Source organism: Egretta garzetta, unplaced genomic scaffold, assembly GCF_000687185.1.
Source record: "Egretta garzetta isolate BGI_Z169 unplaced genomic scaffold, ASM68718v1 scaffold430, whole genome shotgun sequence".
Lineage (NCBI taxonomy): Eukaryota > Metazoa > Chordata > Aves > Pelecaniformes > Ardeidae > Egretta > Egretta garzetta.
The window spans coordinates 46800-72493 of record NW_009258267.1 but is presented as its reverse complement, the minus strand read 5'-3'; the positions used below and the strand labels follow the sequence as shown (position 1 = coordinate 72493).

General features: G+C 41.5%; 2 protein-coding genes across 2 annotated transcripts; one reads left to right on the top strand and one right to left on the bottom strand.

The window, feature by feature from the left end:
• Positions 1-355: 355 nt before the first annotated feature.
• On the top strand, positions 356-10178 carry RAB23 (RAB23, member RAS oncogene family). Its single transcript, XM_009648873.2, has 6 exons — positions 356-540; positions 1357-1442; positions 6036-6192; positions 7733-7815; positions 9094-9186; positions 10039-10178. Exons 1-6 carry the CDS (start codon positions 386-388, stop codon positions 10176-10178), a joined length of 714 nt encoding a protein of 237 aa, XP_009647168.1. The 5' UTR covers positions 356-385.
• An 8003-nt stretch (positions 10179-18181) lies between these two features.
• Positions 18182-22358, bottom strand: BAG2 (BAG cochaperone 2). The gene is made up of 3 exons (XM_035888612.1): positions 22276-22358; positions 20025-20143; positions 18182-18579 (listed from the first exon to the last, which is right to left on the bottom strand). Exons 1-3 carry the CDS (start codon positions 22356-22358, stop codon positions 18182-18184), a joined length of 600 nt encoding a protein of 199 aa, XP_035744505.1.
• Between the last annotated feature and the right edge of the window lie 3336 nt (positions 22359-25694).

The following is a 25694-nucleotide window of genomic DNA, read 5'->3' as shown; positions in this document are numbered from 1 at the left end:
CAGAAGTCGACGTACTTCAGTCTCACGCTACGTGCTAGGTTGATGCGTTGAGCGTCTTGTATGTGTTAGCAGTGGAGCATCGGGAACATAATCAACATATGATAATACATTTGTACAGTGGAAGGATACTTTTAATGAAAATATATTAATTTCCAGTTAATAAGTGGCAAATCAAAGTACAGACTGGCTAAATAGCTTGCCCGAGGTTACTTCAGCAGTCTGTGGCAGAGCTGAAAATTAAGGTGTACAGCCTTTGTGAATCCTAATGTGCAATTGTATTTCCTCTTGCTCTCCATTCGCAGCATTTTTACGAACATAGCTGTTTGCTTTGTTTACAGAATCGGTAGTTTCCTGAATAAGCTAGAGAGTCACTTGGGCTGCAAAGATGTTGGAAGAAGATATGGAGGTGGCCATCAAGGTGGTGGTAGTAGGCAATGGAGCTGTTGGAAAGTCCAGCATGATTCAACGATACTGCAAGGGGATTTTTACAAAAGACTACAAGAAAACTATTGGCGTGGATTTCCTGGAAAGACAAATCCAGTATGTATTAAACAGACGCCACACTGTTGAGTCTTACCTTTCCCTCTATTTCTTTGTTCTGTTGGAATCCTAAGATTTACAAAGGCTTGAAACAAGGCCTGCTGTCCTCAAAGCACAGTAAAGGGAGTTGTGGTTTTCTCTTGCACAGTGGGCTGAAATTATATCACTCTGTTTTCCATATAAGATTTAGAACTATAAATAAAGAACAAAATAAAATTTGGAACCTCTGTCGTACTAAGCTTTTTGACAAGTTTCCTTTATATTCTACTTACTTGTTTTGGTTTGGTTTGTTTTTTAATTTCTTGTGGAGGAAGTGGAAGTGTTTATGATAAAACAATTACACAAATTTATTAGCCAATATAGATTAAAATGGCCATGGGGAAAAAAATTAAATGCACTGTAGATTTAGTCTCTTTCTGTAACATAAAGAGATCATACCCAATTATGTTTGATAAAATGGGAAATACTATGGCAATGAGAAGTAAGAAACCTCCATGAATGTTGTGAACTGATTAAAAAGACAAAGGACCATTATTCAGGCACCTAAGTTTTGTTTTGAGGCCTATTATTTTTCCTCATAGGGGGAAATCTAATACGGGTTGTCAGGAAGGAGCATGTGTAATGTAACTGAGGGACTGCTGCCATGGCATGTTACAGAGGTGAACCGCTATCAGTATTAAGTTACATTGTCTTCAAATGAAGTTAAATTGGAACTGAATTGCTCTTATATTGTAGACGTAGGAATAGGTCCATGTCAGTTGTTTTGAATTGTGCTTGTTCATTGTATTGATTACAAACCCGTGTCGTTTATTTCAGAGTTAATGACGAAGATGTCAGGCTAATGTTATGGGACACTGCGGGTCAAGAAGAATTTGATGCAATAACGAAGGCCTACTATAGAGGTGAAAAACCATGATTGTTATTTGCCAGTTGGGTTTGTTTGGTTTTTTTGGTTTTTTTGGTTTTTTTGGTTTTTTTGGTTTTTTTGGTTTTTTTGGTTTTTTTGGTTTTTTTGGTTTTTTTTTTTTTTTTTTGGTCTGCACATCTCTGGGATATTTTCCTCTCTCTGTATTAAGAATTTTAGTTATTCCATGTGTGTGCAAAGCGTTTTTAGTTCACCTGTTTCAGTTCTTAAATGTTTTTCCCCTTCATGTAAGACCCTTGCCTTAATTAAGTGTCACTTTATGCAGGGTGCTCAGTAGTGCCCTTTAAACAGCATAGAACAAAATGAGACAAATAGCTGCCCAGAAACTGCACAGAATGTGGCCATCAGATGTAAAATTATAGTTCTCCCTCTAAAAGTGTTTTCTTACTTCTGTAAGACATATATTTGTAAATGTCCCAAAAATTACAGCTGAGGCACTTAGAAATGAATCCAAGGGACTAATACAAAGATAGTTTACTAGGCACAACAGTTCTCTTGCTGGTACAGACTACTTTGAACACGTTAACACAACGGAGTAATGAGGAAAGTGTATTTACTTCATAAAATAGAAACAATATACTTCAGTCATATAAAGGGAGGTGATGTATTTAGCCAGTTACAAATTGCATGCTATGGCTTTCTTTGCATATAATTTGTTGTGAAAATCTTTCCTTTTTGTTTTTTAACATGAGAGATACGAATGACTTGGCAAAGATTCCATCGTTCAGTTCTTGTCAAACTAATTACCTGATGGCTGGGAAAAATATATCACTATGGTATGAAACGTTAGAAAAAATTACCTCATTTAGAGATAAAATAATAGTTACGCTGTGCTGTTTTGGGGTGGTATAGTCCTCTGACCTTTTTATGTTTCATGATCCTTTTTTGCAACTAATAGGTTTGTTTGGTCTTTTGGTCATATTTCTGATTGTCACTCGTAATTGGTGATTATCATTTCTTCACAGAAAGATACTTCTCTTACTACTTTTTATCCTCACGTGAAAGTAGATAATTCTGTTATTTTACAGCTGACAAGTTGAGCATATGAATTTTAGAGTATGTTTTGAATTGATTCTCTTAGAGCTTCCTTTTTACTCTCCTGCCCTTCAGGTCTCTTATTTGCGTTGCTCTCCTCATTTGTTCCAAGCCAAAGTCTTTTTCTCCTAATTACTGGGACTGATATGCTAAAATACGGAGTGTTCAGAAGAACTTTAAAGTACACTTACTATCCTCACTTACTACATACCTTGAGTATTTTGAAATCTTGCTCATGACTCGTGCCCAGCATAGTGCAGTTAGATCTCTGCCTTCAAGATCTTTATACTGAGGAGGCTGCTGTGGACTAGGGCATAGTCATCCTGTGGATGCATGTTGTAGACAGCATGATGGATATGTTAACAGTTCAAGCTGTTAGATACAGTGACTGTTCTGTGCTAGACTTTGACTCATGGAGGACAAGCTAAATTACAAGAGTGTGGAATGCAATTTTGGTTTAGCATCAGGTCTGCGAGCACAATATTCTAGCAGCAAAAGGTCAAGTTTACTCTGGAAATGCAAGGATTTCATTGCCAATTATTGATGATAAGGAGAGGATGCCTCTACGGTAGGTAAGATAGATGCTAGCTGCTACTTCAAGGTCTGCCTCTCCTGCAGGTCACTGTCCCACTATCATTACACTAGGGCTTACATACCTCTCCTGGAACCTCGTGTATTGTCAGTTCTGCAGGGATCAGCTGCTCATCTGTCATCACCCAATGAATGCTTCAGAGCCTGTTTCTGAGCCCTTCTTGTTCACGGATCAAATTCAGCCTTGCAGAGAAACAAAATTGGAGCTGACAGTGGATTTGTCTGGTCGTGATTTTCTGTGTACGGGTGAATATGTGCAGCTGGTGTAGCTGCATGCCCATGATCATACAACGCAAGGAGTCCAGCAGCCTAAATTCAAAGAGTTGAAGGAAGATCTGTATGTATTTAATCATTTCTTTTTTATATTGTATTATGCATCTTGCCAGTTTCTCTCCGATGGAAGTCACACATTTTTCTAAATGGCTAGGTACTTCATTTATACGCTAAGCATGTACACAAGTGGCAGTACTGCACTAGCATCGCCGTGTGTTCTGTCCATACATTTATACGCTAAGCATGTACACAAGTGGCAGTCACTAGCATCGCCGTGTGTTCTGTCCATGTTACAGGTGTTTCTCAAAGCAGTATTTGATCACTTCTTTGCGTGTGCAACCTCTTCCATCCGCTGCTACTGATATCTTGAGTAGACCCTTGTTAGGCTTTTGATGGAAAACAGGAGCCTTGCTCATTAGTCTGTTATTCAGTGGCTGATCAGTCAAATTCTCAGGCTCCTCATTTTGTTGCACAATAGTTAAACTTCATCTTTCTCAAGCCTTCATAGCATTGCTCGAGCTTGCACTTGTCAGCCACTTTCGGCTGTAGTAGCTATGATAATGGGAGGGCTGCAAGACTGTTCTGGTCTGATTTGGAGCAAGGCAGCCCTCTTTTGGATACTGCTAGTGAGACCTGACTTGAGCATGGGAAGAATACTCTGTTCTTCTTAAATAAGCATTTTGCAGGGTTATTGGTTTAGTAAATTCTGTATTTCTTACAATCCAGTGATCAAAACCTTCAGCAGACATTTGGAAATACACGATTACATATAGAATATATGTATAGAATTTGTCATTGTTGATACATGGGTGTATCTCTTGACGAGGAAGGACACTTTCATTTACTGTTGTTTGATAACTTCCTGGTAAGAACCTTTAAATGTCAGAATCTTAAAGGTCCTCAAAAATATTTCAGTTTGATTCCTAATTAGAGCCTATCCTGTAATTCTCTTTGAAAAGCGATGTAGCCAAGCTGAGTTATTTTTACTGTCCCTGTCCGCTGCATTTTATATGTATTATATCTAAGTTGAATAAGGAGGTCTGATGTTGTAAGCCACCCCCTTTTCACCTACCACATGCTAGGACTTTTCCCTCTAAGCTTACTATTACCAAGTTATTTCTGTATTGGAATGAGTGGAAGGAGAGAGATGAAGTGAAAGTGCTTTAGAGTGGAAACTTCACAATGGATTTCTTGGTCTTAAAACTGAACAAGATGATGTTTACAAGTGGTGAGAGTCTTTTAATAAATATTCTCATCTCCAGTAGAGCGAAGACCTTGAGAGGCTTTAAGTTAGACTGTGAGACGACGGGTTAAATTCAGCATTGACAAATGCAAAATAACGTGCCTTGGAAAGAATAATTAATTTTACACCTATCTCACAGGATTCTAGGTGGAATTGCCTATGTTAGAATCTGGTGTGAACATCAGGGAAAACAGAATTTTAGGACACAAGTAATAGGGAAAATTATGGAAGACAACATTGCTACTGTTTTATTGGTAGAGCTTGACTTGAAATTCCAAGGGTGGTTCTTATTATTCTATATAAAACCATCCCAGAAGGGTCTTAATGGCACGTGAAAGAATGTTAAAGAGCATAGGAAAATTTTGATAAAGACAGACTGAACTTGGCTTTTAAAAGATAAATAAAAGGAAACCTAGTAAAAGAACTTGAATGCTTTGTGTCAAAGAAATACAAACAGAATACAGGAATGGGGGATACTTTATGAAACTCAAGAGATAAAAGAAAATTCATACTGATTGAAATAATTTTTCATGCTAGATTTAATTTGATTGGGATATCTGCCACATGGTAACACTGGAGTCTCAAAGACATTAGCTGTCTATTCCTACACTCTGTTACTAAATATTAAGTCTATTAAAGGCATATAAATAATAATGTGTTTCTCCATGTGTTTATGTGCAAAGAAAACTAGTTTCTTGACGATAACAAAGGGCTACTGGACAGTCAAAAGACCACTCACTGACATTTCAAGTGTGGAAATACCTTCTCAGTATCCATGGGTTTTAACTATTTTTTGCTAAGGCTGTAACAAAACCATAACAAGAATGGTACAAAACATTTTGTGTAATTTATCATAGTGCTATGATAGAATGTGTATGAATTAGAAATACACTTACTTTCTTCAAAAAGCTACTGAACGACTTACTTGAAATAATCGCAACTTTCTCTGAAAACTTGGAAGTTTTCTGCTTTTCAAAATCCAAATTACTGTAGCACAAAGAATAACGTGAAGCGTGCTTTACAGATACTGTGTACGGAAAAATATTTGCCCTCTGGCCTCTGTTAAGCTGTCTGGGAGACAGTGAGCAATGAGCAAGCCTCCTTCTCCCTTTTTCCAGCTTTTGCACACCCCTCCTATTCCTTTCCCCTGCATGCACCATGCTGGAAATAGCTTGAAAGGTAACAGACCCGTAGCCATCATAGAGAATGGGTATAATGATTAAAATAATATGGCAATCTGTTTTCATTTGGGGATTTTATGACCATTGGTTTGACACAAGTCAGTGGTAAAAGTGCACTTTTATGGGAGAAACTTGAAAAATGCCTCATATTTGAAATACTCTATATGTGAGGATTCTTTTTTTTTTTTTAATGTTTGTTGGTTGATTTGTATTTATTTGTATTTGTAATTGATTTGTATATTTTTAGGAGCCCAGGCTTGTGTTCTTGTGTTTTCTACAACTGACAGAGACTCCTTCAAAGCAATACCTACTTGGAAGGAGAAAGTCATGACTGAAGTTGGAGACATTCCCACAGTTCTTGTGCAGAATAAGATTGATCTTCTTGATGACTCTTGCATAAAGAAGTAGGAGTTTTATCTTACTGTTTTTAAAGAACAATATATATGCCCCCCGTTATACACATGTTTAACAACAACAAAAAAAAATCTGTGGAAGTTTCTGGTGAAGACTTAGGATATCTAGGTTATCAAACCTATGCTCTGCATCAAAACGTGCCCTAGAAGCACAGATGACAGGTATTGCTGCATGAGCGTAGTTACTTGGGCAGATGTGCTTGCCAAGCTTGGAGCTTTCTGTTTGCTTCATGCCTTCTTCTGAAGTGTCAGCCAAAAAAAGGAATAGCATGAAGAGTTTGTTTGTACCGTGGTATAGTTACCTTCAGGTTGGCTGGTTAGGCATTTTTTAAGCTGAAATTCTAAAACTGAATTTTCTTTCCTGGTAAAATTTACAGTTACTGTTAAACTGTGCTGTGCACCAGTGAAGTTACATTGTCTAGTTTGTCTAGTGAATGCTTGCTAAAATGATGAAGAACTATTAAACAGGTTGTTTGAAAAAGTACGTTAATACTCTCTGCTTCACTTTATTTGTATTGCTCATTTTTATCAAAGTACTGTAACTCTATAGAAATATGTATCTTAATATTCTCAGGCTGCATGGTGCTGATCCTTCTTCGCTTTATTTTTCTTTGCAGATTTTACTGTCAGTTCATTCTGCCTTTGTATATATGACCAGTTTCCGTCTTGCCATAAAATCAGCTTAACAAATGCTAACTTTTATTTACCGCAGCGTATCGTGTAGAAAATATTGCATGATGAAGTTGATCGTTCTCCACCTCCTTGTTTCTTCCATCTTCCTGAGAGATTTAAATTGTTTCTTCTTTTTGTTGTTTCCTGCACTGGCTTTCTTTGTTCTCTGTTTGCTGTCATTGATGGCATAAATCAGCTCCTACTCCCTCTGCAAAGAATACTGAGGATTTTTCAAAGGAAAAGCAAAATTGCATTTGAACTCCTCCTTTATTCATGGTATGTCACTTAGGTTTTGCTCTCAGAATACTCCATCTGCCTCAGTAACTTCATCTTTCTGAAGACGTGATTTGCCTTGGTGAAATTTTCTTAAGTTTTGTCAGCTTTTCCTTAAAATTTAGCACAAGTTCTCTTTCACTTCACAGAAAAAAAAAAAGTGATTCTTGATTTCATCTCTGCACTCATCTGATTGCATAGTCTACTGCTTTCTTAAAATATACTCAAGGATTACTTTTTTGTTGTTGTTTTGACTTTGCAGTGGTAATTGTTCTGATTCTAGTGCTGTTAATTACATCCTCTTTCCTTTTGGTTTCATTGACACCTGGCTTCAAACCCTTGGGAAATTTTAGTTAGGTCAGTAAATATTGAAAAGCAATTACTTCTGTTCATAAAGAAACTGCATGTAAAATACCTTCTTGTTATAGTGGAGATATTGTAAAGAAATTAAGGATTGTGTATTTTTTGATTGAGTTTCTTAACCCACCTTGCCATGTTTAACTTACCACGAAGCATTTTGTCCATGAGGATAAATGCTGACAAATAATACAAATCAGTATTTACAAAGTCTTCTTCTGTTGTGCAGCGAAGAGGCAGAAGCACTGGCAAAAAAGCTAAAATTAAGGTTCTACCGAGCATCTGTAAAGGAAGACCTAAACGTAACTGAAGGTACGAGATACAGCAGAGCAGGCATCTGTCCTGCCCACGCCGTCCCATCTCGTTTGGAGCTGATCTGTTACTTCCCGTGTTGTTGCATGCTGTTGGCAATCGTTTCTATATTTCTTAGCAGCACACTTTAAACAAAGCTAGAATTACTTGGTATTGGTGTGTTAGGCCCGTTTCTTTGTGTACATCTTTCTCTTTCACAAACAGTGCGTAGATTTGATATTTAGAAATGCCAGTGTGTTAAGGCTGCCTAGTTCTAGTGACTGTCAGTAAGCACCAAGCTTTTAAAAAAATGGTATGTGGAAGTTCAATTATTACAATATGCAAATTGTTGAACAGATTATTTTGTAATTGTTAATAGTGAATAAATGCTATAAAGAGTTATTTCATAGTTTAGTTATATTTAAATAGAGTACATTAAAAGATTGGATCTCATGCAGCCTTTTGTCTATTGATGATATGTTACTAGTTCCCAAATATCACTTTTTAATATATATTTTTAATTTCATAAGAGTACAGTTATAAAATTCAGTCACTATTTTTTGTGGGGTAGGTTTGAGTAATCATGAATTATAGTCTCTGATAAATTTTGTTTAATCAGGCAAACTTAATAGTAAACTAATTGTTTCTCCTCTGTTAACATCATTCACCTTGGAAAGAACATCTGCAACAGAAAATGTAAATTGTTTCTGTATCATCTTTACATGAGTTGTTAATTACAAATGTAAGCAATTGTAACATATTTAGGTTCTGAAAGTTCTCTTTATAGTTGTAGACTTTTCAGAATCCTCGGTAGACTTTCTATACCCCAAGACAAATGAGGGTAGCATTAGTTAATTAGAAAAATGTTGCTGCCAAGTTTTATTAATAGCCTTACTTTACATGACTGCCATTATTCTAAGGCTCCCTGGAGGAAAAAAAAAAAAAAAAAAAAAAAGAATTCCTACATAATTTTAAACAGTTCCAAGTTTCATGAATTGGAACATTTGGCAATATGTGTGTGCCAGCTTTATTACGGGAGTACTGAGATGTTTGCAGCTGCTGTGTAGGACCCCAGTACTGCAGACTGTGAGACCTGGGTAGACACTGGCCTAATCTGGATTCTGCTCAGGTCCACACAGGCCTGCAGAGAGAGAATCACTTCACCAGATCATGCTAAACCTGTGGTATCGAATGCACTTTTGTCACCACGCAGAATTCTGATACAAAGGTATTATTATTGATACAAAGATTATTTTAAAGCATACTCTGATGGACCTTTTTTCTTTTTAACATTTCCAGTTTTTAAGTATTTGGCTGATAAATATCTTCAAAGGCTCAAGCAACAAACAGCTGAAGATCCAGAACTAGTACACACAAGCAGTAACAAGATTGGTATGTATACTGTAATAAAAACCCAGAAGACAGTATTTTGTGCCATCAAAGCTTATGGTCTCATCTGTTTCGTTATGGAGTTAATACAAGGTGAATCAGGGTCTTATTATTACCTTCCTATTTTAGGATGTCGTCTCCTTTCCTTCTGTAAAACAGCTTTGTGACTCTGAAGTTAAAAGATTGTCAAACTGATGTACTAAAGCTTCCAGCTAATGTTTGGCAACTGCCCTTTTATTAAATTCATTTAAACATTGCGTAAGGACTTGAGAAAGGATGCTTGTTGGGGTTTTTAATGTAATTAGTATTAGTGTTGCTCATCTTGGTCGGATTTACAAGAGACTCACGGTGAAAGAATCTGGCATGGACTCAGAAGGTCTTTGTAAACTGCCCTTTTGTGAGGGAACACTGAACTTCTGTTGTCCTTCTTTAAAGCATTTCTGAGGCAGTTCATTTATTTTCCTTAACGTGCTCCGTTTTTATTCAGGCTTTTTCCTCACCTTAATCTCAGCAAAGTTTCTAACTTTAAAATTGTCATGTTTTTCTTTTGTTACTCAACTAACCCTAACTTTGTTACCATGCAATTAGAAGCATACACAGATGAGTGCATATGCTGCCCTTCAATTACGGAGATGTATACCAGCTTTAAATACTGCCTGGCTAGTAATTCCAACTGGCTCTACTTCAAATTTAGCTGCAAAATTGACCCAGAAATAGATAAAGCCTTTAAAAACGAGACTATGCATTTGAGGTGCACTACTATGCCTTAGTAAGCGTTGTGTCTTAAGTGCTAATGGATTCTGTTGCAGGAAGTAAAGAAATACAAATACTTCCCTTGTCTTTTTAATTCTGTAGGTGTGTTTAATACAGCTGGTGGAAGTCACTCCAACCAAAATTCTAGCACTCTTAATGGTGGAGACGTCATCAACCTTAGACCAAACAAACAGAGGACGAAGAAAAACAGAAGTCCTTTCAGCATCTGCAGCATACTGTAGACCACTTTTGGAGGGGAAAAAACCCAACCCAGTGAATTGGATGAAGTCGTGCAATTGAGTACAGAATAAAGCCAGCTGTAGAGGTATTTTTACCAGTGCTTTAGCAAATCTTGTGCCTATGGGATCCTTGATAGAGGGTGGATTTATATAAACTTGCTGGTGCAGTGTTTTTTGGTGTGTAGGGTGAGACACCTGGTGGCAAAAGACAAGAACCGCGGCTGCCCTGTGCACTTTGTAAAAATTAGGCAAGCTTCTCCTTTTTCAAGGGATTATTTACAGAGCTATGAACTAGGTATCGCTGAATTGCAAAGCACATTTAATGTAAGGATAATACTTAAAAGTATAGGTACAGACCATAACACTATGGCCCAAGGTACAGTAGCAGCCTTGCAACTCAATGTCAAAGAAAACATTAGAATTGGTTAGTCAGGACACTCATGAAGCGCAAAAAGAAAACACTGCATTTTATGCCTGACTGTATTAATATGGACTCTGGCAGTTCTGTCGGTGCAATATACTTGTATTGTATATATGAGTGCTAAGGTATATATGTAAACATTTGGTATGAATGTTTAGGCTAAACATTCACACATCCAGTGTTATGGATTGTTATCGTTACTTGGAGATCAGCTAATGATCGTAAAATAGCATCTTCCAAAAAAAAACTTTCCTTTAAAAATGTTGCATTTCAGATGAGGCTTTCCCAGCTGCCACTGTGTACGTTTAACTTGCTATACTTTGGGCCTAAAAGCTTAGATTTAAAAATGTATGGTGCCAAAAATGCTCCTTCTTTTTACCTGATGCTGTGCTACCGATGTTTTTCTAAGTTTGTTTTCCTCAGTCTTAACAGGTTGAACAAATAACAGAATAACAGTCTTTGACACTAATAGCTATTCAGAAGGAACATACAATCGTACTCCTGCTCAAATTTGATTATTATATCCTGTGTTGTCTATGAAAAAGGAACTTGCAAAGTGGTGTCACAAAATACTTGCCTTCTCTGGAAAAATTTTTCATAGATACCGTAAACTAAGTTATGGAGGATCCAAAAAATTGCAGCTGATGACTGAATTACGTTAATGAAACATTCTTGAACGTTGTCTCAGATTCGAAGTTAGCTGCTGGTTACAGAAAATCCAATTCTGCAAGATTAGAGACATGGCAAAATTTTCCAAAGTGCTTAAGCAATTTCACAGAATTGATCTAGATGTTTAGGAGCCCAAATCTAAATAAAAGTTAATTGGGCTTAGGCTCCTAAATCCCTAAGGTGCTTTTAAAAATGCTAAGCAAGGTATCTTTATTTACCAAAAATAAACACTTTTTAATCCTGTTCAAGAGCATGCATGCCTTTTAAAAATTATCCATTTTGTTTACATGTTTTTGTACGGTATGGTATAACGTTAACTTTCTAGGATTTCTACAACAAACCTGCCATTGACAAATGCAAAAATATGCTGCTTGAAAAAATTCAGAGTTTTAATAGTTTTTTAAATGGCGTATGAGAATGAAACTGAGTTGAGTGATCCTGGATATTTTTGGAGGAAGGACTTTTCACTGTGTGAATTCGTGTAGGAAGCTTGACTGACTTTGTTTCTAAGTCAATGAGTATGAAAACTGAAGCGTACTCTTTTTTTCCTACTGTCTGCAGGGAGAGAAGTGGGTGGCAAGTTATGCACAGACACTTAAGATCTCTGAACTCTCTATTTTATGTTTACTGTGTTAAGGCTTTCTACCGAGTACCGCTGTTTCTTTGACGAGCTGTTAGAGCATCTCTTGTTGCTGGCAAGGCGTCGGCCTTCGAGGCGCCCGATCCCCTTTGCTATTGCAGCAAAGCCGTGTGTCCTTCACCGTAACGTTTCCTGCATTTTCTCTTGGATAACGGCCTTTAATTTTTAACAAGTGCATTTAATCATTGTTTGTATGTATAAATGGAGTCAAGTCCCTACCTGTCTGAGCAATTTAAGAAGTAAGGTACGCAGGGTAAGACTTACGATTGTACGTCATGGGGCCACCTCACAACTTCAGGACAGAGTGTATGCATGAAGAATTTTGACAACTGTTTTTAATATGGAAACTTTTACATTTCATTGCCCGTCTGCCGGTTTCACGGGTTTTATTCATTCTTCTTGAAAAAGAAACAAAACCACGAATTGTCTGGAACATCTTTTTTGCCTTGTTTGACTTCGTACAGAGTACTGAAAAGTCTTTATTATGTATAATGACCATTTGTACCACTACATGTAATACTGTAAACATGGTACCATTACATAAGCCATTTGTATTTAAGGTCTGTCATTATATGCCACTGTTTTAAGGACTGAAAACTCAGTAGAAATTTTCATAGGTGCAGACTTGACAGACTTGCTAAATTTAGGATGTGTTGAAATTTAGTACACGTGGACTCTAACGTAGGCATATGTGTTTGCAGCATTGGGCAACAGTGCGTTTTAATTTCATTCCCCCCTTAAATCTGAAGTAGCTCTTTGTTGTGACTTTGCAGCACGTGCTCTCCGATGCGACTGAGATGGGAGACTGTCTAAATTAGCATTTTTCTGGAAGCGCTCTGCATGTACGCTGCTTGAAAATTGAATTTTTACCCTACTGGGGTGAGCATGTAGATGTAAACCAGATGACTTGCCTATTGCAGGAATCCTTAGGTATTCTCATCGCTCTTCAGTGGGAGTAACTTTCGCCTTTTGGATGAAGAGACATGCATTATCCCTTGTCAATAATTTTTATTATAAATGTTTTATAATAAAAGTTGCCCCATTCTCCACTCAAAGCGTTCTCATTAAAATACTGTATATTTTAGTTACCAAAACCTGCAGGTGCAGGGCTGGTGATAAAAATGCCCTTCTCTGCACATCTGTGCGACTGGGGGGGGAGAGGCTGTAGCTCCCTGTCACACCCGTGGCAGATCCGCACCCTGGCTTAGGAGCAACAGACGTTCCTACCATGAGACACCGAGTTTTGTTCTGTGAGACCAAGCAAATAGCGCTCCTGTTCTATCTGTTAATACCTCTTGGATAGCTCCTTGGATGTCCTACCCGAACCTTGCCAAAATTCTTCGCTTTCAGCTGATAGTGCTACCACTAGTAGAAGACTTCAGTAATTGTTAATGCCTTAGTGAAATAAGCATTTGCTGAAGAGCATGACGCTGAAGCATCTGTCACTCCCGTCTGGTATCCATTCAGTGAATGGGTGTTCTCCCGGTAAGCGGGGCATCATTTGATGCAAAGCGGTAATGCTACGGATGTATTTCCAAGCGGAAATAACAAATCTTGAAGTTGTAAGACTGATCACACTCAGACTTTTGCGCTTGCGTGTGTGGTTAATTTAAAAAAAAAAAACAACAAACTAAACATTCCACTTAAGACAGTTTTGGAGCTTCCTTATTGTTTTCAGTGTTTCTTATGGCAACACTTACCTTTTCGAGTCAAAATGCCTGAATTACGGTACTGTCAGTCTAATTTCCTGTTTAATTTTTTTATGCTTCACTAAATTTTTTTTTTTTTTCTTCTTCCCCCCCCCTCTCCATTCTTGGGCTACAGTGTATCTGACGCATAGTTTTCCTTTGCATCACTTCTGTAGATGTAGGTTATACTAAAGGGAATTGAGCAGCTGAACACGTTGTACTGCCTGGAGGCTATGCAGGGGTATGTGCATAACGCTTGGTGAACACGCACTTTGAACCTGCTAATTCATCTATTCCGGTTGATAGCTACCAGGTAATAACAGAATTAATTATTTGCACTGCGGAACCCTCTTGCGGGAGTTCAGTCATAGAGCAAACCAGCACACGTGCTCTCTGGATTCCTTAGCCCCTGCTGCTTTTCTACGTGTAACCATAGACGTTTGGCTGAAGTTGCAGAGCCTGAACAGGAATTGTACATAAGCCAGAAAGCAAGGGTGGTCCGACAAGCTTGATTTCACCAGAACTACCTTGCCATCTTTTTGCAGGAAGCAACCGTTGTGTGTATCTTCCTTTTTAATGCTCATAGAGTACTGATAGAAGAAAATATTTCTCTCTGTTAAATACGGCATCCAAACAGGTTATCAAAATTACAGAAGAAAAAAAGCAGCAACGTTTAGATTTAAGATGAAAGGTGCTGTAATGGAATAAGAGAAACTTTTCAAACAGTTCCGTGTCGAGGAAGTGTTCAATATGAGTCATCACTGGCAGGGGTTGCCCAGAGAGGTGGTGGAGGCCCCATCCCTGGAAACATTCAAGGCCAGGTTGGACGGGGCTCTGAGCAACCTGATCTAGTTAGCAGTGTCCCTGCTCACTGCAGGGGGGTTGGACTAGATGACCTCTAAAGGTCCCTTCCAACCCAAAACATTCTATGATTCTATCTCAAAGCCAGGTGAGTCCTAGGACTGAACTAGACTTTCTCAGGTTTCTAGTAGTAGGGTGATACCGATAAATAATTTGTGGAGTGAGTGTTCTTTCTTCTCTTACTGAGATAAATGTGGTTCAGCACAGCCGACTAAAGTTGGTCAAAAAAAAGTAAAAATTAATCTGGACCAGGAGAAATACCGCTCTTGTTGCTAGGAAAAAGATGCATCCGTACTAATAAGTGACTTACTCTTATTTACAAGTTCACCTGAATCTGAGTGGTTAAAACACATAATGTACAGAACTGTTTTTATCACCGTCGCGATCTCAAGTAAATGTAAAACCAAAAAAGTCAACGTAACTTACAGTAAATCCTCAAGTGGAAAAATAAATGTTTAAAACTGACCATTCGGTGTATGCTGTTCCTGTTAATCCCCACGAGTTAATTCTGCTGTTCTCCTGTCAGTGACATGAGGTGTGTCAGGCAACTTCAACGTGTATTTGATTATGGTTTGATCTGATACTTTTGTGGTTATATTAAATTGTCAGTGTATTAAATAGCAAAAAATTGCTGTAACCCTGTAGCTGCGCGACCTGAATCTGCCCAGGAAGCTCATGTGCCTGTTTCTGAGCCCTTGCCTCCGATCTCTCCAGCAGGCAGTTCAAATACAAAATGGGATTCTGGTCTGCTCTTTCTGGTTACTTTATTTTTTCATGATTGGTCTGGCCAATACCATGACAAGGTTTAAGTGAATGTTTGTAGGCATTGGAAGTGGCATTAAAATATTACTAATGTATCGAAGATGCCTGATGCGTTTTCCGAAAATAAACAGGTAAACAGTCACTTGATTTTTAAGTAAAACACAACTCACAGCACATGGTATCTCAGGAATCTGGGAAGTGATACACTCCTGCTTCCTCTTACATTCAGCTTTGCACACGGAAAAACAATTTGCTTGTTTAACACCCCAATTAATTAGCAGTGTTTTAGGCAAGAAGAAATCTTGAAATGTGAGAAAACTCACATTTTCATGGTCACATATTTTTAGGTCAGGGAAATGCTTGAACTCCTTGAGAAAAGTGGCACTTTTTGACACCGTCTAGGTGCCATGTGCCATGCAGCCCTGGGGGTGGCCGGGTGCTCTGGCTTCTGCTGCCAGCCCCCGGGGTGACCACTGCAAACACCTGGGTGCTTCTGGCATCTCTGAGAAAACGGCCCCTCTCCCAGACCGCCTTACGCTGAGAAGCGGAGCAGAGCCTCAATTTATTGCTTAGGAGGTAATGGGACCAAAAATTCACCGGTTTTTCTTACGCCACCTTTGTCCCAGCCATCTTGCGTGCCTCGCCTGCTGTGTTTTGATTTTTGACGACAGAGCACTTAAAAGTGAAAAACTTTAAACTGTTCTTTTGTTGATCTCCATCATGCTAACTATGTTTAGCTATTTTGAGTTACTTTAAAGGTAACGTATGTTTAAGATAGATAGCAAGCATGAAGCTACAGTATAAAGAAAAAAAGGTGTCTTTTGCTGTGTCTTTCTTACAGGTATGACTGGGTGAAAGAAACTTTAAGGACAGTATCACTGCTTTTAAAATCAGATTGTTCAAATGTGTGGGACCTTCCATGGCTGCGGCGATCTTAAAGCGTCGGAGAGGGTGGCGATGGCTGTACTGCAGACCCCCTGGGGGCCAGATGACACAGGATTTAGGGAAGTGGAAGGCAAACAGAAGAAGGAATTTTAAAAATAAACCAGCAACTTAGGTCAAAATAAGTCAAATTTACATTTTTAACTCAGCCGTAGCTAGGCAGGTTGTGATCATTTTGTCCTTGAGAATAAAAATGTTTGTACTAGAAATGCCATAAAAACTAGAAATGCTTTTAGCTATTGATACAGTGAAGAGGATCTAAAAAATGAAAACAAGTTTTAACTTACACTCTTGGCCTGGATAACCCTACACTGGCCTTAAAAAAAATAAATACTGAAGGAATATTCTAGGCATCCATAAGCTAAATTCAACCGCTATTTCACAGCATGATTTCTGAGAACAACCTGCACCCTCTATTACTGTCAAGGGGTTTAATGCTGTTAAATAGCCTTGTTAAAGTTCACAAGCATCACAAACATCTGAAAATAAACCAGTTATTTTTAACATGGAATTACGGAATTAACCTCACCGGGTTCTTGGGAGCTTCTCACAATCTCAGAGCTGAAAATGTCTTTTGGAAGCACCCACCTGAAGTGCCATTTCTGTGAATAAAATGCAGCGATGGTAACCTCGTAGCTGCTGCGGTCTCCAGGAGGCGTGGGTCCCCCCCTGCTTGCCCACATGGAAGGAGTTGAAAGCCGTGGAGCTCCAGAGCTTCGGTTGTGCAGGAGGAGCCTGACACGAAGAGCTCCCACCTTAGGAGGGCATGGGAGTGATGCTCAAGGCAGCCCGCTGCCACCGAGGAGGCTGCAGGTAGCAGCATAGCTTCCAGCTCCCTCCTGCCACGCTCACAGCTGAGCTTTACTGAGCCGAGCTCAGGTCCCTGAGCAGCAGCCCAAGGGCAGGTCTGAGCTGCAGAGCCCCACGCTCCTCTGGGGCGGTTGCTACCCCGCAGTGATGTACTGCAAGGCTGATGGGCGATGGAGGGGGTGTAGAATTCCATGCTCATCCTAAAAGCTGCAACTTTTGTGGTGAATCAGAGTGTGGCAAAGAGGAGCAGAAACTTGGGGGGGGGGGGGGAAAAAAAAACAACACCAAAAACCCGCCACATCCCCCAAAAGTAACATTAAATTTAAGAAGTGTAGGACAATCCTACACAAGAAACAAATACAGTATCTGCTAGTCGAGCATTCATTTTGCTCTGCTGAGTCACAGATGGCAATGCAAAACCAATCTGCAGTATAGTAGCTAAAAAATACCATTCCCCTTTTGTATTCTCCTTAAAAAAATACACAGCAACCTTAAAATACAGCCAGATAGTGGGAGGCTGGGTGGGTCAGCGGGCAGGCGTGGGATGGCGCCTGGGGAGAGCCAGAGCTGGTACCGAGCCTTGGCTGCAACCTCTGTGATGGATGCGCTGCTTTTTGCTTCCTCAGTTACAAGCTGGAGGTATCTGTCTGGCTCCTGAAAGCACTGTGATCTACTTACGAACTGTAGTGCCAAATTACTCGAATTAGAAATGGTAATGACAGGGTGGTGTTTATGAAAATGCCACATATAGTTTATTAAAAGTTTTTGATTTATTGCCATGGTTTGTCTTTTTTTTTTTTTTTTTTTTTTCTTCCCCAAAAGGCTGGTTCACACTATGTATACAGCAGAGAAAAGCTGAGATCTCACCATACGGCAAAACAACTTTAGTTTTAAAAAAAAAAACCAGGAGAATGGAGGACAGGCTAGATTTTTGACGGTTTCTGACAGTTCAGCAGAAGCACAATTACAATTTGCAACAGAGCGGTATCGACTCTACAGGAGAACTCCTGATAGCATTCTTTATTGCCAAAAGAAAATGCCAATGCTACCAAAACCCATTAAATGCTTGCACCTCAAGGATACTTCGTTGCGTGTGCATGCGTATAGACGCGCGTGCTTGTACAGAGAAATTTTTTTTTTTTCTTAGCTTCTGTGTGCTTTTTATGGAGATCTGCTCATCCTGTGATTTGCCAGAAGTAGCCAGGAGGATAGTTTAATCCTGTTTGCTGTTGCAAGACTGCCGAACAGATGATTTCTGGTGCTCCAACAACGTGATTGACTTTTCAGAATTTTCTAAGTTTCTGAGCAGAGTCTCTAGCCGCCTTTTGATTTTCTTCTGATCCTCAATGGCACATCCGATTACCACGGACTGAAATTTCTGATCGATGGGTCCGGCTGGCACGTCCGATGTGCACGCACCATAAAGCGACATTAAGCGGATTTTGGCATCTTCCAAATCATCTAGAAGTTTATTGACAATTTCATCGATCATCTTTGTGGCATGCAGTAGGGATTCCTGCTTTTTTTTTCGGATGGTTTCTACAGAAACCTCCACAGTGAGGGTTCGGCCCATCAGACGATTAGCTGTCAAATTAAGTTCTTCTCTCTCGCCTAAATCAACAACAATGAAGCGTTCTAGGTAACAGGCGAACAGTTTCCGTGTGCAAACATCATCAAGACAATCAAACTGCTCCAACTTTGCAATAAACAAGGTTGGTTTTTTTTTAACTAAGAGACAATCCACAAGATTTCCAAGGGCCAGAGATTAGTTTTTTGCATTTGCCCAAGTCCTACTGATTTCACGGCAAGTAGTGTCTTCTGATTAGAAATGAGGCATTAAGCTCTACTGAAAATGTGAGCAGGGCTTTGCTGCCGCTGACACAACACTTGCTGTGTCACCTTAAAGCAAAGCATACAGTATTATGAGGAAACATTATTTGTTAACAAAAGAGGCACATTAAGGACCTTCTGTGCCACTGTGAGGGAGAGATTTAGACAGTACCCCAAAAGGCCATAAAGAGAAAACAGATTTTTGACTACCAGATGTGACTGGGCGCCATGAAAAAAATGGTTTTCTATTTTCTGAAAACTTAGTTTTTCCCTAAAACGTGGACACAGCATATTTGACATGTAGGGTCTGGAAGAGCCAATAAACCAGCAATTTAAAGCACCTAATGTAAAACATACAGATTTCCTGAGGCACCTCTCCAATGAGGACAGGCTGAGAGAGTTGGGGTTGTTCAGCCTGGAGAAGAGAAGGCTGCTGATTGCAGCCCTTCGTTACTTAAAGGGGGCCTATAGGAAAGATGGGGACAATCTTTTTAGTAGGGACAGCTGTGACAGGACAAGGGCTAATGGTTTTAAACTAAACCAGGGTAGGTTTAGACTGGATCTAAGGAAGAAATTCTTTACAATGAGGGTGGTGAAACACTGGAATGGGTTGCCCAGAGAGGTAGTGGAGGCCCCATCCCTGGGAACATTCAAGGCCAGGTTGGATGGGGCTCTGAGCAACCTGATCTAGTTAGCGGTGTCCCTGCTCACTGCAGGGGGGTTGGACTAGATGACCTCTAGGGGTCCCTTCCAACCCAAACCATTCTATGATTTAGGGAATATATTTAAAGCCATGTATCACACAAATACGACAACAATCTTAATCATCAGGTTCTTGCAGGGCATACACTTCGTAGCACTCATTGCCCATCCAGCATTCAAAGCCATTAAAACACTTCTTTTTCAACTATATTTAATGATCAACTTCTCTCCCTCCGCTGAGCTATATTAACCCTGACTTTGAAAATAAGTCAGCGAACCAAGTATAGGCTTTCACATACACAGTAGTGACACCCATGGTGGACCACCCAGCTGAACCATATGTGAATTTACACCCTTGAGAAAAAGGGGATCACAGGGGTAATGCATGGCCCTTCCATAACCTTAGCTGGCTCCCATGCCCACACCTCCACCAGCGGGAAGCAATGGGAGGTAGCTGCTCCCTAATGAGCTGGGCTGTTTTGACGTTAGGTCAGCTGGGAGGGTATGGCAAAGCAGCCTCTCACCTTCACTGATGTGCCTCATGTCCTGGCTGTTCTGTATGTTGTGGATCATTTCTAGCAGGATTTCTTTCTCTTGTTCCATAGCAGATGCTGCGTCACGGAAAGCCTCTACCCTGAATATGGTTGAACCAAGCAAAATGTTTAAATAATACAATAGCTGTTCACCTATATAGCTGCCAACAACAGGATTTTAAAATTCAGCTTAAGAAGTACAGTCAGTTCTTAATTATGCACGGGCTGGACTCTCTGATTTCATGACCTTCTCCCGTATATTCACTTCACTTTTCAAGACTCAATATATTTTTAAAAAACAAACAAATGTGGGAAAAAAACCCAAAGTAACAGCAATTCAGTCAGACTGAAATCTTTTATTTTACTGACAGTGCTGTTCTATCCTACTCCGCAGTTAGTCTGAATACCCAGAGCCTGATGGTACTACAGCCGGCAACAGAGGTGCTGTAGCTAATTGGCAATTATTAGCTGCTTAACCAGAAAAGAAACAGACGGAGTCCCCATCAGGGAATTTGGGGGTGAAGGTTGCAGCTGTGGGGATGAAGGCAGCAGGAGGGTCTGGCTCCCCAACGCCCCCAGGCCGGTAGCACAGAACCCCTACGACCCACCTCCAAAGCGACAAACCCTCTGGAAAACTCAAACACTGCCTTGTAGCCGAACGACCCCTTTCACGAGGGAGAAAAACGGGCGAGAGGGACAAAGCTCCCAGGCTTTTATTAATGTGATAAGGGCTGCCACCTGAGTGGCGTGCCTTGGTCACTGGGAGAAGACGCTGGACCGCCTGCCCTCATGGTCACTGGCGTTTTCCATGGGGTGATGCTTGCTGTGATTCACGCAGGGAGGAAGCTTCTGCGGGAGCCGCTCATATTTGTGGGCTGGCAGGGAAGCATGAAACCCGGTTCCTCCCAAAACAGGACCCCTGCTCCAGCCCTGTTCAGCGTGCTGAAACTCACATGTGATGCAGCGAGGGTGAGGGGAAAGCCCATCAGAAATTGCTCTCCCTGACAGCTATTGGGCCTCACTAAGCTGCATGGTTGTGTGCCCATCGTCTGTCCCCCTCCTCGTGGCATAAGGCACAGACCCATCCAGCCATGGGCGATGTGAAAATGCCACTCTAGAAATCTGAGTCTAGCTCCTGAATTCACATCTTACACCTCACCGTGGTTCTAGGGAGCTTTAGGGCTTTTGCATTTGGCCGAGTCATCTGGAAAAGCACATCCAGGAGCTGCCTACTTTGGAGACTGGGGACAAGAGGGAAACATCCCCCTCCCTTGGCTTGGCCTTGGAGGCTCAAAGGTAGGAGCTTGTAGCTGGTAGCTTGCCAAGGCCCAGCCTGCCACTGGCTGCCAGAGTTTTGCCAAAAAACATCAACTCCCTGCAGACCCCACAGAAAAGCAGAATTATCACATGAACCTGGCTGAGGGTCTCAGACGCTTTCAACGCACAGCTTGGGAGGTCTAGCTGCTGTAAGCAGCATGGGAATCCACGCTTTCAACGCACAGCTTGGGAGGTCTAGCTGAAATGTTTATTATCTGTCCTGAAATGTTTATTAAACCTGGCTAGAAAAAAAGGAAACAGACCAAAACATTGTTAAATCTCCTAGATGCTCTGTGCCCTTCAACATCACTGGATGCAGCCCTGAGAACGGGGTGGCTCATTGCTGATCCAAAGATAAAAGCTTGTCTGATGAGAGAGGTATGGAGCTGCTGCTCCCTCCTCAAAGGCTGGCTGAGGGCAGGTAACTTCGGAAAAACAGCAGTAAGAGAAAAGAGGGCAAAAAAAGGCAGAAAGGGAGCATATGAGGATATAAATAGTCACGCTTCACATGCAGCACGCTCACAAAATGGTTCTGTTTTACAAAATATTTAGCCTACTTTAGTCAGTGAAAGCACAAGCTTCAGGCCTTGCCTTTAATGTTCATTCTGACGAGGAGTGGGAAAAGTTAATGCAATGCAAATTCTTGCTGAGAGCAAACACTTTTAATTATTATTTTGGACTGGTTAGTAAGAGCAACGAGGTAGGTGGAGTCATTTCATACTTCAGATGTCTGCACTTTATAATTTAGGAAGTCTAGCAATATTTTCATAAATGCCTCGCCATGCCTTTTTAAAAAACGAGTATTTTCACAATTTAAAAAATGCATTGTGGTTGCTGGAAAGCTTAAAATTAAGATTTGGAAGCACAGAATTTCAATTTTAATAGTGGTTCTAAATCAGTGTATCATTGTACTGATGTAAAGACCAAAGGTCTGCCTTCAGCAGATGGATCAGTCCGTGATTTCCACAGCCTTTGCTGGGTCCTATGAAGAATGTGGAAAAACTGCATTGCAGAGATGCATCCTGAATTGGGGCAATTCTAAAGAGAGTGCCTAAAAAACCACTCCTTCCAAAAGCCAGCTACTGGTATGAGAGGTAGGATCTAAAAGCCAAATGATCAGAATTAATGATTGGATACTGCAACACCACCCCCCACCCCAATTTACCAACTAGAACTTTGATTGACATTATTTTACAGACAGTCATATAACCAAATCTTGAGAACTATTTTATTTGCAGTAATTGCTTCTTGGGAATTATTTTAACCCCTTTTGCCATACAGAGTGCCACACAACTAAAATCCACTGGAATTTTAACTTTAGCGTGTTTGCTTCCGTCAAAAAAAAACAGCCGTCAAAATGAGCGCCTACCCCAGCACCGCGTAACGGCAGGCGAAGGAGGCGCAGCAGCTCCAGCCGCCGGGGCAAAGGGACAGGGCAGCAGCCCGTCAGGCTTCCCCCACCCCTCTGCTATCCCTTCCAAAAATCTCCATCTTGACCAGTTATGAGCAGCGTTAACGGGACTAAATAACCCTAAAAAATAAACTCTTTGGATTTCGGAGACCTCGCGAGGGCAGGGTGGAGGCACAGCGTGGTAAGGCACGGGCAGGACAGGCAGCACCTCAGCAGCCAGACGGCAGGAACTACATGCCCCAACAGAAGATGAGGGGACGTGGCCTCAGAAAGGCCAGAGAGCGGAGCCGGGGACAGGGCCAGCTGCCAGGGACCTGGATGGCACGGAGGTCAAAGCAACAGGATCGGATCATTTCAGTGCAGGGGGAAAAAACCCAAAGAACAAGGAAACCACGCACACCAGCCTCAGGAAAATGGTTAGTGCTCCAGAGAAGGTGCCGGGGGCTTTGTCAAGGCGAGATGCCCACCACAGCCTCACGCCGCCTCGCTGCCCCGGCTTGTACTGAGGCCTCTGGCCGCCTGCCCGGAGCTGGGGTGGGTCCCGCCGGCTCCTCCTGGCCCCCAGGCCACAGCCCAGGGGGGACCCCGGCAGGGACCGCACACCTTCCTATCCTTACTCGCTGCGCGAGTGTCAGGTCCACGCCTGGCAGTCAGCCCTCACAAATTCTTTCCTAAAGTGCACTTTAGCTTCGTAGGTTTGTGTAAATCTTTACTTTCTTGGGGTAGGGGACCGAAAAAAAAAAAAAACCCAAACCAGATTGAAAGAGATAAAGCTCTAGCAGAGGTGACTGCTGTGGAAAAGTGTGGAAACACAATCCAAGCCTCAAAAAACCAAGCAAAAGAAGGCAAAGAATAGAGAAGGCAAAATACTCTTATTTATGCCCAATTATCTCCATGCAGCAGTGGGGTCTTTTTCTAACAGATGAAAACATCCAGTCACATTTTTACTTGGAGTGTGTTTGTCACTTTGAACGTCAACTAAATAGTCCATCCACTACCTAAGACTAAAAAAACATTCCTTACTTGTGATTTTTCCCGCTCGGAGAGCGACCCGCCGTACAGCGCCTTCCTTTGCTACATTCCACTTGCATGAGCGGAGCATTCCCCCCGCGGAGCAGGTGGACCGGCCGGCGCTTTTGTTTCCAGATGAGCAACTCGATACCCGCTTTCTCACGACAGCTGCAGTAACGCCGTCCTTTCAAACCACCCACCGACTGAAATAGCCGGCTTCTAAAGCTCGCGCGCTGGAGGTGCGGGTCGCGTTTTCAAAAGAAGTAAGAAACATCTGAAGACCGTGCAGCTTTTGTCCTGAAACGGAGCTGAGCGCACGGGATGGAGACAAAGCAGGGGGTTTCGCCCCGGCATCCTCAGCTGAGTAAAGCTGAGTTTCCCTTCTCAGGTGAGCGATCCCACGAATATACAAATGGATGGTGGGGGAAGGCGGTTGTTCCAAAGGAGAAAGAGTACAAGAAAATTAAAATGGGAGGGGAGAAAGAAAAAAAGCAAGAGTCTGACATGTCATGTATCATTACACCTAGGACTGCGTGTTCACTCAACACAAGCACGAGGACACGGTGACTCATAACCAGAGACGCTGGCCCCGCTTCCAGCTGCTCCCGGGATGCCTTGGCATTCGCCAGCAGCCAGGGCGACACGAAGGTCCGAGCCCTCACACGGGACAAACGTGCCACCTGCCCCCCTTGCCACCCCTGCCAGGGGGCTCGCTCCCTGGCAGCCAAATAAATGCCCTTTATCCCACTCACTTTCCCTATGGAAGAAAGTCCCTGCGGAAACACCTAGCAGGGAGGTAGAATAATACCCCATTACTGTCGGAAAAGCAGCTCTCGCAGCAGAAGGGAAGTGGGAAAAGGGAAGGCTGTTCAAACCAGAGCATTTCCGAAGGGACGAGGGCTGCCGCGGGGTTCGGCCGACCTGAAGCAACTTGAGAACTGAGGATTGTCAAGGGGCTTAATTAAAGGCTGTAGTTCACTTCGACAAATTTTCACCTACTATATTTACAAGCAACATCTCGGGGGTCTACAGCTTCACTAAACCGGCTGGAGAAGGAAGAAGCGTGGAAGCTCTTCCTCCTGCCATTCAAATAACTTTGAAATGAGGCATGTTGATTAGTTGTGCGTGGAAAAAAAAAGACGCCTTGAGTGACTTTAATCAAAGTAGTTTGACTCTTTTTTTCGTAACCGTTCCGCATTTAGAACTGTGCCTAAAGACCCGCAGCAAACAGGGAAGTTTAATTTGGGACTTAATTTCCAGCTAAGCAAACTGTCTGCCTGGTTTCAGAGTCGCTTAGCAAACTCATTTTTGCATATTCTGATGCTCATTTTGTGATTATGCATTCATGCGCTAGACCTGGGTGCGAGCAGCGAGACTTGTTTGCAGACAGTGATTTTGTTTAGTCAAATTCAGAGAAGTCTGCGCAGGACTTCAAGGAGATTTAATCAAGCTAAGTGAAAGGCTAACGTAATAGCACATGAAGTCCACTCCTGAATAATGCAAAGCAACGCAGGCAGAAAGGGGAAAACGCAACTCCTGTATCCCACAGAGCTCTTTTAATTACAGGCAAGTCCTAGAAACATTCTGGGTGTTTCTGTGAAAGCCGCTGATCAATATGCAGCTGTAATGAAGGAAAGGGCGTGTTGAAACAGTACCGGCCGGGGGTGAATCAGGGGTACACCCACGGCACCCTGCGCATCCATCCACCTCAGAAAGGACACCGTGTAATTAGGCAGAGCTGAGAGGACGAGGAAGATGATCAAAGGCAAAGAATTGTCTCTCATGCGGCCGGACTGGGAAAAAAAAAAAAAATCAGGTGGGATTATTTGGGGAACATCAAGTAGCAGGAGGAGACGGGCCGCGTCTTGGCGCAACGATGAGACACGCACCGTATCCACAATTACTTCGGAAAAATACACCTA

Bases quoted from the DNA above. Each gene is read 5' to 3' on its own strand.
- RAB23 (XM_009648873.2), top strand. From the start codon at position 386: ATGTTGGAAGAAGATATGGAGGTGGCCATCAAGGTGGTGGTAGTAGGC. The intron at 1,443-6,035 runs GTGAAAAACCAT...GTATATTTTTAG, and splicing joins AACGAAGGCCTACTATAGAG to GAGCCCAGGCTTGTGTTCTT. The intron at 9,187-10,038 runs GTATGTATACTG...TTAATTCTGTAG, and splicing joins CACAAGCAGTAACAAGATTG to GTGTGTTTAATACAGCTGGT.
- BAG2 (XM_035888612.1), bottom strand. From the start codon at position 22,358: ATGCAGTTTTTCCACATTCTTCATAGGACCCAGCAAAGGCTGTGGAAA. The intron at 20,144-22,275 runs GGTCTTTACATC...GCTTGGTTCAAC, and splicing joins TCTGCTGAAGGCAGACCTTT to CATATTCAGGGTAGAGGCTT. The intron at 18,580-20,024 runs GTGAGAGGCTGC...TTGTTGATTTAG, and splicing joins CATGAGGCACATCAGTGAAG to GCGAGAGAGAAGAACTTAAT.